This window comes from Orbicella franksi, chromosome 14 (assembly GCF_964199315.1).
Source record: "Orbicella franksi chromosome 14, jaOrbFran1.1, whole genome shotgun sequence".
Lineage (NCBI taxonomy): Eukaryota > Metazoa > Cnidaria > Anthozoa > Scleractinia > Merulinidae > Orbicella > Orbicella franksi.
Window position 1 is genome coordinate 17,192,681 of NC_138158.1, and position 14,398 is coordinate 17,207,078.

Here is a 14,398-nt window from a genome sequence, read left to right on the forward strand (position 1 = left end):
GGGTTAAATTTATAGACCTGAGGTTTGCTTTATTAGTGCAATGTACTCCTCAGTATGAAGCCTTATGCGTCACTCTGGTACACGTAGTTTGGTGAAGCTGACTCCTCAATATAGTCAGTGCAGATTTTACCCTCGCTGCGTAACCTTTCGTGTCCGCCTCAATTTTAGACTGTAAATCCTACATCGTGTCAAAAAGAGGGTACTTATTTTGATGAAGAGACGAGCAGTTCCACGTTGAAAAAGAAGTGCTGTACATATCATAATAAATCTTACCTATAGCATTAAGTGAAATGCAATGATAAAGGTCTTTATTAAATCCATTTTGAAATCACTGGTTATCCTTGCAATCTGATTGGCTCTCAATAGTGCGATTTATTCACGAATCGCACCATTTTTTGCTCTAAATCGCATCTTTTTCTCAGCCATTGAGAATGGGACAGTAAAACAAAACAACCAATCAGATTTCAATATTAGTTTAAAGTAAACAATAAAATTTCAGGAAAATGAGAGGCAAAAAGCCATTGTGTGGAGAATTTCGCAACTACTATTGCCAAAACTTTGTTGTTCTTGTTTTTTTTTCTCCAAAAAAATTGACGAATGTAATTAATCACAGTTTCTAAATGACGATTATGAGCTCCTTCAGGCTGAACACCTACTTTAATGGAAGTTTCCAACTTTCAGTGTCCATTTTGACGAATATTTTGGCGATTTTTCTTCAACATCTGCTCAAAATCCGTATGATACCGAGTCCAGGAAAATACAAACAAACGAAAACCACACAACAAATTCAGGGCCATCTCAAGAAGGTAGATGTTTCCAGGTTTCTGGTAGTTTCAAACGAAGCCACAAAAGAGCTCAACTCTGTCGCTGTGAATAAACATAGTCAAAATACGCCCCGCGCCACAAAACAGTGAATGAATGAACGTCTTACGAAGCTGGTATCACTGTAGAAAAACGTTACGAAAACGTTTTATTCACTGCTTATCTCACAATTGTGAACCAGGCTTTAGCCACTGAAATTAAAGATGGTTTTCCTCTCCTCGGTGAAACAAGTGGCGCCGCAAGAACTTGACAAGGTCCTGAGTATTGAGTCCTTCGCCGAGGTCACAAAAAGAAACGGAGATGATAACGAGCTGGACTCCCTTAAAATCATGCCATTAAACGGTATGAAAGAAAAAAAAACGTACCATCCACTGGGCATCGTGCACTCGAGTTTCACAACTCAAAAGAAATCCATCGCAGAATTACGCAGGATGCACCTTCAAATTCCTTCTCCAAAGACAATGAAAAGTCTCAGCCTCAACCACAGAAGAAAGAAAGACCTTCCATCACTGATTCAGGCGACGAGAATTGAACTTTTATACCTGAAGTAGACTATTTTCGTTCTCACTTCAAAACCGCTTGTTTCTTTGTCATGCTCGGATGAGTTTTCGTCACATGACATCGTTTTGCATGCTAAATGAGACGTAAAGGCGTTTCCGGTTCGGCTTTTTTTTTTTAACAAACCGGCTACTGGAACAATACATCAAAAATCTAAAAATTAAGGCGATAAAATTGTGCGATTTCAAAATGGATCTAATAAAGTGGCAATTGAACTGAGTGGAGTGCAATTTTGGTCTGAAATCATACTTGTGATTTCAAATCGAACTCGCGCTGCGCGCTCGTTCGATTTTGAAATCACGCGTATGATTTCAGACCAAATTGCACTCCACTCAGTTCAATTACCATTATATAAGCTCGTACAAAAAGGAAAGAAATTCTTGAATACATGCAAATTTTCCCAGCAGGCAGACAAACATCAACATCAAGATCTGGGTGGGGGTGGGGGGAGAGAGTACGCTATAATTTTTTGGGCAGGAGTGTCCTCTGTGACTTAAGAACCCTTTTCCAGTCCATGCTCAGCTGCAATGTTACCACCCTGGCTATTTGGACGTATGTGTTTGTAATACCGGTATGTGTGCAACAACAGCAAACGAAAAAAGCCTACGCTTTGTGAGAAGTGGAATCCAAGTTGACCAACATGTTTCATCTCTAGATTACCTAATCCATGAGTTTGGCCATACGTCTCTTCCTCTCTCCTCGAGTCATTTGTCTCTGTTTTTGTTTGATTTATGTGTTATTGATATATTTTGACTGTGTTACGTATTTTTTTTTAAAATAATAATAAAAGGCTGCACTCCCCGAAAAAGGTCAGGTGTCATATCACACCCCTACCTTCCCATAATTATAACGGCAACCTTTCTACTCAACGGCCACTTTCCTCTGTCCCCAAGGTGGCCGTTGTCGAGAAGTTCGAGTGTCGGCTGACAGCAAAATAGTGTTATCAGACAAATTTCCAATCACTGTGGAATTAAATATGATTAATTTTCTGATATCACTATCGTAAGAAAGGCATAAACTGTCAAAAACAGACTCAAATGTTATTTCATTACTGATTACTAAACTTTCGGACATGCCACGCTTACGTCTTCACATTTTTCTTCAGGGACCGCGGAGGGGGAGGGGCTCACCTGGTAGGGCTATGGCCCTACCACTTTTATTGCTGGGATTTATTTTCTAGGGCTCCAGATGGCGCGCATATGCAAGATAAATGGCGAAACACTGACCTTAACGTTTTTTTTGTATTGGCCAGATTTTTTAGCCCTACGAATTTGAAATGGTCTCCGCGGTCCCTGTCTTTATGACCGAGGAGAGGAAAACCATCTTTAATTTCAGTGGCTAAAGCCTGGTTCACAATTGGGAGATAAGCAGTGAATAAGCATAAGCGCCAGCATAAGAAAATGAAACATGCTTCTTTGCCTTATGCGTGATCTTATTTCGCTAGTGTTATGCTTATCTCACAAGTGTTTACCAAGTTTTAGGCTCTCAATATATCTCGAACCGACTATCAATTACGAAATGTACCATAGCAAATCCTTTATCAATATTCTATATGGTGTATAGATGGCTATATTCAAGGATTTAAAGAGGCCAAATAACACACCGAACGTACGTTTTCGTAACGTTTTTCTACAGTGCCATCACTTCTACTTTTAACATTATTTGTAAGCGGCCGAGTTCTGGTGTATATGGCTCCCTTTTTTCCTTTCTTTTTTTGGTTCGTTTGTGCTCAGCACACGAAGCAGGAGGCAATTGATATATCTTTGTGCTCATCGTAATAGCTGTCATGAGTTTGACAATGAAACTCGACCCGAGGTTGGCTTCACATACCCTTCGTACGTAGCCTGATGATTTACATTTAATTGCTGGTAATGGACTGCATGATCGATCTCCTGGTAAGTGTCCTCCTGTTGTGGACCAACGTTATCATAATGAGTGACCTGGCCAGAACGTTCGTCATTAACGGCTTCATAAGTGGACTGCCCTCCACTTTCTAGTTCGTTAAGAGTAGTGTTGTAGTAACTTGGCTCTGTGGATGGTTTACTATAAGGAGACCACTCAAAGATTTCTTGTGTCCAACCCTGTTGACGATTCCTTGAAACTGACTTTGTCTCTGCTAGAATATGAAAGAACCAAAGAGAGAAAAGAGGAGCGTGTTTTTCTATGCCGCATTCTATTTCGTTTGAATTATCCTGCATAGCAATTGTTTTATTCATACGTCCTTCATTCCTGCCTGTCTGGCTGCCTGCGCTCCTGCCTGCCTGTCTTCCCTCCTTCCCTCTGGCACTCCTGCTCTACTGCCATCCATCCCTCCTTCCCTCTCTACCTGCATGCCTACTTGCCTTCCCTCCTTCCTTCTCTGCCTGTCTGTCTGCCTGCCTTTCTTCGCTCGTTGCTTCCTTGCTTCCTGATAAGGGAAGGATGCATTATGCTAGGTCCATTCCCCAACCAGGAAGACCAGAGGACGTTACTTGTCAAGTTTCTCTCCTTTCATCAGTCCAACATGGCCAATCTGCCAGGGCCAGAGGAGGTTCTAGGCGGCATAGCTCTTCGGGTCATTGTGTCCCGCAAGCATGACAAAGCGTCATGCTTAGGGTGAAAGCTCGTAACTTAAAGGCTGTTCTGTTTGTATTTGGTTTTTTAGCTCCAAGCTAGGTAATGATTTTTATTATTACTCTCACCTGGCTTCTTAGTTACGATACTGTCAGGTGAAACAAGAAAGCTGAATCATCAAATGCAATATTAAAAATATCTGCAGTCGAACCTCTAATAAGCGGCCACCCATTAAAGTTAAGCCCTATATATCACGCGGCCAGTAATCAAAGTCCGGATGAGAGCTTTTCTATTTTTACCTCTATTAAGTGACCAGCCCCCTTCAAGCGACCATTTTCTATTTTCCCGGCCATTTTCCCAAGGGTGGCCGTTTAATAGGGTTTGAACTGTATACAGATATAAAACTTAAAACTCACCATTAGGATGTAGCCGACGCCACATTACAATCCCACCGGCCACGATCACAAGAATAAGTAACCCAATCACTATTGATAATATCAAAGTTGTTGTCGGGATCCCATCATCTTTGGTGGTAAACGTAATAAATCCCTCATTTTCATAATCACCATCTTCGTCAAAAGATCGTTGAAAGACAGCGTATCTTGTGCCTTCTTCAAGCTTTCCGTTTTTATACCTGAAGAAAGCTGAAAGAAAAGACGGAGAGGCACCCTAGGATTAAATCAATTCTATGCGTGCTCCTATAAGAACTGACAAAATGAATTAGGAGAGAAATGAAGCCCTCCCAAGTCTAGAAAAATGTATCTTGACTTTTATATATTAAAGGGACCCTCCTGGTGCTGGTGGAAGAAACTGAAATGATGGCACTGAAGTCGCAATAACGCAAAACAAACAAACAACAACACCACGACCAACAACAACGAACAAGCAAGCCAACAGACAAACGGTTCACTATTTACTGTTTAAGTCCAGCTTATTAAACTTCAACATTATAAATTATTTTATATTATTATTTTATATTTTAAGCGGGGATTGTCCGAATACTGACACCATCTTAGGATACAGTGGAGTCTATTAATAAATCTCTATTTATGTTCTTTATGGGGACACGTGCTCGTTGCTCGTGTGAAAGTCTATTTTGATAAGGGGGTGGTACTTTGCTACTTTGCAATAAACGTATATTATGCCAATTACGATCTCTGATAACTCTGATCAATTTTAATCTCAAAGCAGATCATTTATGAAAACCTGTTGTTCCAGGCTTTCATTTCATTTTTTTCCCTATAAACTCTTGTTTCAATTTTTATTTTTTTGGTTTTTGACTTACAGGTTGGGGGTGAAAATCTCAAATGTTAGCCAGCGTACTCTCAAGTCAATATATACGTTCTTATAAATAGTAAATTGAACGCCATTAGATGTGAACTGACTCACATGATGTTTCTCTGCGCTTTCTCTTAGCTTCAGTGACACCATCTCTAGAATAATACTTCCCGTCACCAACAGGAAATGATGTCCTCAACTGATCGTTGGCGAACTCAGCCGTAATATAAGGTTCTCCCTTCACTTGGTTATCGTAATTTCGCATGACTTTAACGTATTGCGTGTCCGATGATTTTCCTGGGTTCTGCCCGTCAGTTAAGGGTGTGACGATCATCTGATAAAAGCTGTAAAAGAGTGTAATAAGGTGTTTTCACATAAGGTGGCTGGCAATAGTATCCCGCATTTTGTAGCAGTCATACTCTGACGGATTATTACTACCACTGTTATCAGTTTCCTACAAAATTGGTATAAAACGAATGCCCAATCGATGCTGAACGCCATTTGGTCATTTTCTTGACCTAGCAGGTTACTATAGCTACAGTACAACCTGCCACACCTTTCATTTTAGATTTAGGTGCTAGAAACTCAAAAACGAGGTCCGTGACCGCCACCATTTTTTATTGTGAAGTAATGATCACATGTTAAAATGAAATATTTTTCAAACTTTTAAAAGGGAATTCAAAGTTACTGTAAGTTATTGAAAATTAAAGGTGGTTCCCAACTGCTTCCAGAAAGTTTGTTTTAAACTTTGAAATAAGTAGTCTTTACCAAGGTTAGTAACTTTATGTCCTTTATTCTTCAAATTAGAAAATCGTAACGCAAAGCCCGGCTTTGCTGAAGTATATAACCAATGAAGCTTAGCACAGCCTGCGTTACAGGCCAACTGAAGACAAAATTTCAAAACACTGACCTGACAGGTTTGCCATTACTCAACTCTTTCTTAGTTTTAAAGGGAACGGATACTTCTGTTGTTCCAATGTTGCCATCAGGAGGCGTCGGAGCGGTCGGTGGGTCTGAAAAACAATATGGAAAAAAAGAAAAAGAAACACTACTACTACTCCTACTCCTACTACTACTACTACTACTACTACTACTACTACTACTACTACTACTACTACTACGACTACGACTACGACTACGACTACGACTACGACTACGACTACGACTACGACTACGACTACGACTACGACTACGACTACGACTACGACTACGACTACGACTACGACTACGACTACGACTACGACTACGACTACGACTACGACTACGACTACTACAACAACAACAACAACAACAACAACAACAACAACAACAACAAAAGTACTGTGTAGGTATATTAGTTTGATGGAAAATATATAAGCGTTCTCTGACTAGAGCGTTGAAATACTATCTGGCAAGGTGAAATTTCGAGAGGAACTGACGCTTGGAAGTTTATCGTTTTTTTCAGAGCCCATATTCAACATACACAAGAGAAGATGAAGGGTGGAAGAGTTAATCCCCTACATGGGCCATATTCACGAAGTAATCCTTCTAAAATTATTTTTACGCAGGTATGGTAACCAGTTCTTCCCCGGATAATGCTACCACGGGTGTTGCTTGCATCACTTCGTTTGAACAGTCCACCTTCTGCTAACTGTTATTTAGATGTTTCGCTAAATTTCAAAACAATATTGTACATGTACATCACTATGTGCATCTGAATTTCTGTTAATTGCTATTTGCTGTGTTTGTGAAAAGGAGCTATATCCTCACCTTCAGTTGTTGCATTTTTAGGACTGCTTGTAGGACCCGCACCCTTCACCGTTGCAGCCTGAACTCGAAATGAATATGTTGCAGACTGTCTGAGCCCATTTACAACTGCTTTCAGAAGGGATGCAGCTAATTCCTTTTCGCCCGTCTCTTTCTCAACCGTGTAAAATATGATGTACTTTGTAATGATACCATGCGTAAACTCTTCAGGTACCGGCTGCCATTCCACCTCGACACTAGTACTGTTCAGTACCGTAACAAACGTTAATACAGGAGCCTTAGAAGGTACTGCAATATGCAAAAATTTCAGTAAGCGTTTGTTAATAAAGTACAAGTAGGTTTAAGTTCATTTGGCCGACCAATGTCGTCTTAAAGATTATTACAGTACGTTCTCCAGATATTTGTTTCATGTGCCCCTCCTTGGTTTGAATTCTAGTCGTAACATAAGAGACGGGGTCTTTTCCTGTATGTATCTTAACGAGTATAGGTGCTAAGGTGGAAACGCTCTCCTTTTATGATACTCGTTAAAAATGGCACGACGTGGTTGGTATGCACATGTGAGTCATTGATAACCTCATGACGTCGAAATAATGTGATTGTTATCTCCAAATTGCTTTAGTTGTAAACAATTATGGGGTCCAGTTTTGTTAACTGAAAAATAAGCACATTATCGAGAACAATCGAGAGCAACCGCCGGTTGATACACTTTGTATTGTCTATGGTGGCCTCATTTCTGTCAAAAGAATGCTTCACCTAATTGGACTTCGCAGACCCAAACCTCTACCCTCAGTTATTACTTATTGCAAATGCTATTCTTTTACTATCTTGCCATCTTCATTTACTCGCAGGACAGATATGGATGGTTACACAACTAAGTGTTTCTACATTAGTGACACCTTAAACTGGGGAATTAATTAAAACCAACCAATCATCCCAACTCTGCGTCTGTGATAAACACAGGCTTTCTTTACTAGGTGATTATTCTAACTACCTCACATATGTAATATACTTTCGTCTACTTAGTCTACTCACTGCCTTGCTTTGTGCTGACAGTGAGAGGAACACTGGCTGGACCATCGCCTTTCACAGTTGCAGCTGACACTTGGATGCTGTATTTCGCGTACCTTTTAAGACCTGTTAACTCAACACTAAGTGTGGGTGAATCAACCCGTTTCGAGATATCTGCACCTCCCTGTGTCTCCATGTAAATTACTGTATAATAGCGGATATTACCGCGCTGTTCATTGGCTGCTACTTCATCCCAAGTGACTAAAATGCTGGTCGCGCTCGTGTTCTGTCCTCTCACATTTTGAGGAGCAGCACTGGGCACTGAACATAGAAGAATCGATGATAAGAGAGTAACAATGATGAAATTGCAACTTCAATAAACACAGAGTAAGAGTTATAGATAACGTTCAAGAAGAACAGAAGCCTTATTCTGAACGACATTGAAAAAAATGGAGTTTCTCGCAAAGTTTCGGATGATCACACCACCTTCCACGAGTGTCTTGAAACTGGCAAATTTTCAAAATGAACACATGCCAACTATACCCAGTCGATTGATTCTCTCTAAAATTCGTTTAGAGTAAACACGATTATAAAGCGATCTTTAGAGAGCTCGCAGATCGCACTATTTGCTCTTCGTGGAGTGAAAAAATGGTGCTTTCTCACCGTGTGGAAGACGTAAATTAGGTAAAAAAAAATTATCTCTGCTTTCCTCAAAACATCCAAGTTGTGGCCTCTTTTTGCCATCGTAGGGTTCATGTTGGGCGGGTTATTTGATGGAAATCTGAATACTAACTTACCATCTTGGTTTGTAACAAAAAAATCAGGATCGCTGTAGTTTCCATCGCCCTTGTCGGTAGACGCCAAAACCCTGACACTGTAGTTCATATCCCTTATCAGCCCAGTTAGATTCACCTCACGTGTCGGAAAGTAGACTGTTAAGTTTTCAACCAGTAAAGAACTGATCGACTGATAGCTCACCGTATAGCTAATAATGATACCATTCTTGTCTGCAGCTGGAACTTCATTCCACCCGACTAAAAGTGAAGAGGAAGTTGTGTCTTTTAACTGTAAATCCTGGGGAGGAGCGCTGGGTCCTGAAAAGGTAATTAGAAAGAATACTTTTTCATTCGCGAACAAGAAGTTGTACTGTTTCTGCCAGGAGCCACTTCACCATGTACATCAATCAAACATGTCTTTGAACTAACATTTGCTACGACCGGTTGTATTTAGCCTCCAGGTGTCAATTTAATTTTGAAACTCAGTTCAGTACTTGTATTAATTTGCAGACAGGGCGTATCCAAAAGAACATTTCATCGGAGGGTAAAGGGGAGGTTGGTGACAAGCTTTACCTGAATCCTTTAGTTGAAGCCTGAAAATGACCATTTTACAGAAATCTTGTTGAGTTTTTAAAGTACACAATTTCCATATTATAACATGGAATGCTTAGCAATGTTAGAATTTTTAAAAATGGCAACCAGGGATGGAGTAGTGGTCAAAGTACTCGCCTCCCAACAATGGGGCCCAAGTTTAAATCCCAGACTGGACGACAGATAAGGGTTGAGTTTGTTGTTGGTTTTAGGTCTGGCTCAAAGTTTCCTCCCCGGGTTCTCTCCAGTCGTAAAACCAACATTTCTCAAGTCGTTTCCGATAAGGAATCCAAAAGCCACAGGTTTCCAAATGGTACTGCTGTTATGTTCTTTCCTCGGTAAAAAGAGATTTATTTACTTATTTCGTAAAACCTGATCCGTTCCTGTTTATTTGAACCGTACTTATATGCACTCAGTCAGCAAAAAAAAACAAAAACAAAAACAAAAAAACCAAAAAACAAAATGCTTACTATCCTGATCTGTTCTAACAACAATAACAGGATCACTGGCTGGTCCATTTCCTTTTACAGTAGATGCAAACACAGTGATATCGTAGTTGACGTACTCCTTTAGATTTGTCAATTCGGTTTGATGAACAGAGCCATTTACTTGAACATTCCCATTGTCATTCTCTGTTTGTGAGTGGTAAGTAATTGTGTAACCCGTGATGATACCATTCTGTTTATCAGCTGGAACTTCATCCCACATGACTAAGATGCTGGTTGAGCTGCTGTTCTGGCCTGTTATATTTTGTGGAGCACCATCAGGTTCTGATAGCAAAGTTGAAAACAAGTTAACTTTGCAATGATTGTCACTAGGCTTTCATATATGATTCCTGCAAAGACTTCCAAAATAACTGTTTCTTAAGGTTGCCAAGGGCATGCCTAACGTTAGTTGCCTGATGTAGCGCGAATACTGTACACGCGTGATATGTACATACAGAAAACATAAAGGTTGTTGGGGTCAAGCGTCTATCACCAAGCCGTTAAGAAAATTTTCTTTACGTACAACGAGGGGAAAAAAAAAAAGCGGCGCGGCTAGGAAGAACTACAAAAAGGCCTCAACGAAAACAAATGGCCTCGCAAGTTGTTGTTCACTGATACCCTGCTACCCTGGAGTACAGGATACAATCCCCTTATAAGGCCATGAAATACTATGTTAGAGCTGTTCAATGAAAAGGAGAACCTAAATGTTATTCAATTAAATATCATTTGTTTTGCGCTATCGATATGCTGGTGTTCCTGGTTTAAGTACAGGTTCAATAAACTTGATTTGGTCACAGTAGGAAAATTTTGCTTTCATTTTAGTCGTGTACTTACATGTAGTAGTGTAGTTGATTGTGTCATTGTCAACCCAAGGGCGTGCGTGGCGCTTAAACCATGCCTTGCATGATAAGCAGAACGTGTGCACACTAACAAAAGAAGGCACCGTCCTTTATAAGAGTTTTTATAGCATGAAGCAACTACAAGTATCACAAATACTCCCCCTAAATGGGCAGGTAGTCTATTGCAGGTAATCCCCCTGCATTTTAGACTGTCCTCACAGTTCATCAATTGTCAAGAATTTAGGGGTGAAGACAAGCATCATAGGAGAAGAGTGCTGTGTCTAGAAACACAACACAATGGCTTGGCCGCGCCAGTGCTCAAAACAAGAATGATTGATCCGAGCTGTCACTCTGCTGACCACTAGGCCATCACGTCTCTCAGCAGTACTGAACGTGCACTCTAGCCTCTTAACTAGTAACTTTGAGATGACAAGCTATTTATCTCTCATGTGAGCATAAAAAGCTTCTTTTCACAGATGGGAGTTCCTCACAGATAGCATGGAACGAATGTTAATTGAAAAGAAAAAAGTAGTTACTTACTATCCTGGTCTGTTCTCACAACAATAAAAGGATCACTAGCTGGTCCATCTCCTTTCACAGTAGATGCAAACACTGTGACATTGTAGATGACGAACTCTTTTAGACCGGTCAATCCCTTTTCACGCTCTTCAGCACCAGCTGGAACAATGTTATTGTCATTCTCTGTTTGTGAGTGGTAAGTAATGGTGTAACCCGTGATGATACCATTCTGTTGATCAGCTGGAACTTCATCCCACATGACTAAGATGCTGGTTGAGCTGCCAACCTGTCCTTTGACATTTTGTGGAGCACCATCAGGTTCTGATGTAAAAGTTCAAAACAAGTTAACCGCTTAGCATGATTGGTTGGTTGAGCTTTCGTACATATATGTGTAAATGCTGTGAGGGCAGTTATTAGCAATATTCTTCTTTAGTAGTTATCATAATCATTTTGTATGTTCCTATCTAGTCTCTTTTAATTACTTAATCTGTATACCAACAAGGTACAAGGAAACATGTCACACTGTGCGAAATTTATACTTAATGAAATTAACAACAACAATAGTAATAATAAGAATGATGATGATGACGATGATGATAATAATAATAATAATAATAATGATAATAATAATAATTGTAATTAACACTAATAATAATAATTATAGCTACATTTTTATCGGAGGCATTTCTCAACTCGATGAAATTGCGCCTAACAGCAAATAGCTAACTAAACGAAATAGAACAAAATACATAACTAACCAACCTTTAAGTAACTAAAATAACTGACCAATTTATCACTTAAGAGAAATAACAGCCAAATTAATTAATTGATAGATGATATTTGCAACGTTAGACCAGGGGTTTGCAAGAAGGACATCATCAAAAAATAAAATCGCATCACATGTATCTCTAACACGTATGTCACAAATGCCTTCTAAAACCTCTTATGGCCACTTAAGTGTTCAGTATTTTGAGATCAATTACGTCAACATCAAGAGTTCTTTCCCTTCAACCACAAAACTAGTTGCTTTCAAAGGGCACACCTCTACTGATTAAAGTTTTTGAATCAGTCTATACAAAGCACTAAGAAATTACCAAAACATCCAAAAAAGAATTTGATAAGAAAGATAACTTACTATCCTGGTCAGTTCCTACAACAATTGGACCACTGGCTGGTCCATCTCCTTTCACAGTAGATGCAAACACTGTGACATTGTAGATGACGAACTCTTTTAGACCGGTCAATTCCTTTTCACACTCTTTAGCACCAGCTGGAACAATGTTATTGTCATTCTCTGTTTGTGACTTGTAAGTAATGGTGTAACCCGTGATGATACCATTCTGTTGATCAGCTGGAACTTCATCCCGCATGACTAAGATGCTGGTTGAGCTGCCAACCTGTCCTTTGACATTTTGTGGAGCACCATCAGGTTCTGATGTAAAAGTTCAAAACAAGTTAGCCTCTTAGGATGATTGGTTGGTTGAGCTTTCGTACATATATGTGTAATTGTTGTGAGGGCGGTTATTAACAATCTTCTTCTTTAGTGGTTATCATAATCATTTTGCATGTTCCTATCAAGTCTCTTTTAATTACTTAATCTGTGTACCAACAACGTACCAGGTAACATGTCACACTGTGCGAAATTTATACTTTATGAAATTAATAATAATAATAATAATGATAATAATAATAATTAACACTAGTAATAATAATTATAGCTGCTATAGGGCGCATTTTTCAACTCGATCAATGCGCGTAACAGCAAATAACTAACTAAATGAAATAGAACAAAATACCTAACTAACCAACCTTTAACTAACTAAAATAACTGACCAATTTATCAATTAAGAAAAATAAGAATAATTAATTAATTAATAGATGATATTTGCAATTTTAGACCAGGGGTTTGTACATGTAAGAAGGACATCACTAGAAAATGAAATCGCAATACATGTATCTCTAACACGTATGCCACAAAATGCCTTCTAAAACCTCCAATGGCCACTTAAGTGTTCAGCATTTTGAGATCAATTACTTCAACATCATGAGTTCTTTCCCGTCATCTACAAAAACAGTTGCTTTCAAAAGGCACACCTCTACTGATTAAAGTTTTTCAATCAGTCTATACAAAGCACTAAGAAATTACCAAAACATCCAGAAAAAAAATTGATAAGAAAGATAACTTACCATCCTGGTCTGTTCTTACAACAATTGGATCACTGACTGGTCCATCTCCTTTCACAGCAGATGCAAACACTGCGATATTGTAGTTCACATACTCCTTTAGATTTGTCAGTTCCGTTTGACGAACAGAGGCATTTGCTTGAACATTTCCATCGTCATTCTCTGTTTGTGACTTGTAAGTAATGGTGTAACCTGTTATGATACCATTCTGTTGTTCGGCTGGAACTTCATCCCACTTGACTAAGATGCTGCTTGAGCTACTCTTCTGTCCTTGCACATTTTGTGGAGTACCATCAGGTTCTGATATAGAAATTGAAAGCAGAATTATATTGCAACCAACGTGGTGGTTGTTCAGTAATTTATTAAGCACTTTAAGATACGGTCACTACGGACTACGGTAATACGCGCCGCGGACCTGGTTTGAAGTTTAGTGTGCATGCTCATTGGCACGTAACTCTCGTAGTCCGTCGTCTAATCGCTCCCTACTGGGAGAGGTCAGGCTGTTTTGTGTAGTGGGGACTACCTACATATTTTTTCTTTTGAATTTCGACCCTCTATCGATTCCTAAACTTCATTCTTGCAAAACTGAATGTATTCGCTTTCTGAGCGCTGCTTCGGTTGACAACACTTCCAAATTTATTCACGTTGATTTCTGTTACGAGTATCGTTGTAGAGCAGGGTTGTTTCCAGACAAAACTAAGGATCGCTGGTAACAGCAACAAACTAATTTATTTCCGTAAGGTAACTTCACGAATTTACAGCACTAAGCTCCTTCAAATTTGAACCAATCTCTCTTAAAGAAGAAACTCTCGCTCTAATATACATGAGGCTTAAAGTTCTAGAGACTTCTATTAGGAGCTAAATTAAGTAGTTTGACACAGTTTCTAATTTGAGTAATTACATAAGGATTAGAATTTTCTGGAATGTTCTTATACAAATTGGTAACGGCTGAATGACTTCCGGTTCTAGATTGTTCTAGAACTTGACTTAGACAATTTTTCGTAACAATTACAGGCGACCAAAAACCCGTGGGAGACCA

At 39.3% G+C, this 14,398-nt stretch overlaps 1 protein-coding gene across 1 annotated transcript in view; it reads right to left on the bottom strand.

Annotated features, from left to right (window-relative positions):
* The window catches only part of LOC145468669 (protein sidekick-1-like), a 72,169-nt gene that overhangs the window by 23,230 nt on the left and 34,541 nt on the right, over window positions 1–14,398 (bottom strand). Inside the window, exons 9-18 of the mRNA XM_081452381.1 lie at window positions 11,197–11,496; window positions 9,803–10,102; window positions 8,763–9,059; window positions 7,990–8,286; window positions 6,961–7,245; window positions 6,122–6,224; window positions 5,323–5,555; window positions 4,350–4,577; window positions 3,707–3,787; window positions 3,211–3,496 (exon numbers count right to left, since the gene is read on the bottom strand). Coding sequence (XP_081308507.1) covers window positions 3,211–3,496; window positions 3,707–3,787; window positions 4,350–4,577; window positions 5,323–5,555; window positions 6,122–6,224; window positions 6,961–7,245; window positions 7,990–8,286; window positions 8,763–9,059; window positions 9,803–10,102; window positions 11,197–11,496 — 2,410 coding nt within the window. The remainder of the gene's footprint in view (window positions 1–3,210; window positions 3,497–3,706; window positions 3,788–4,349; window positions 4,578–5,322; window positions 5,556–6,121; window positions 6,225–6,960; window positions 7,246–7,989; window positions 8,287–8,762; window positions 9,060–9,802; window positions 10,103–11,196; window positions 11,497–14,398) is intronic.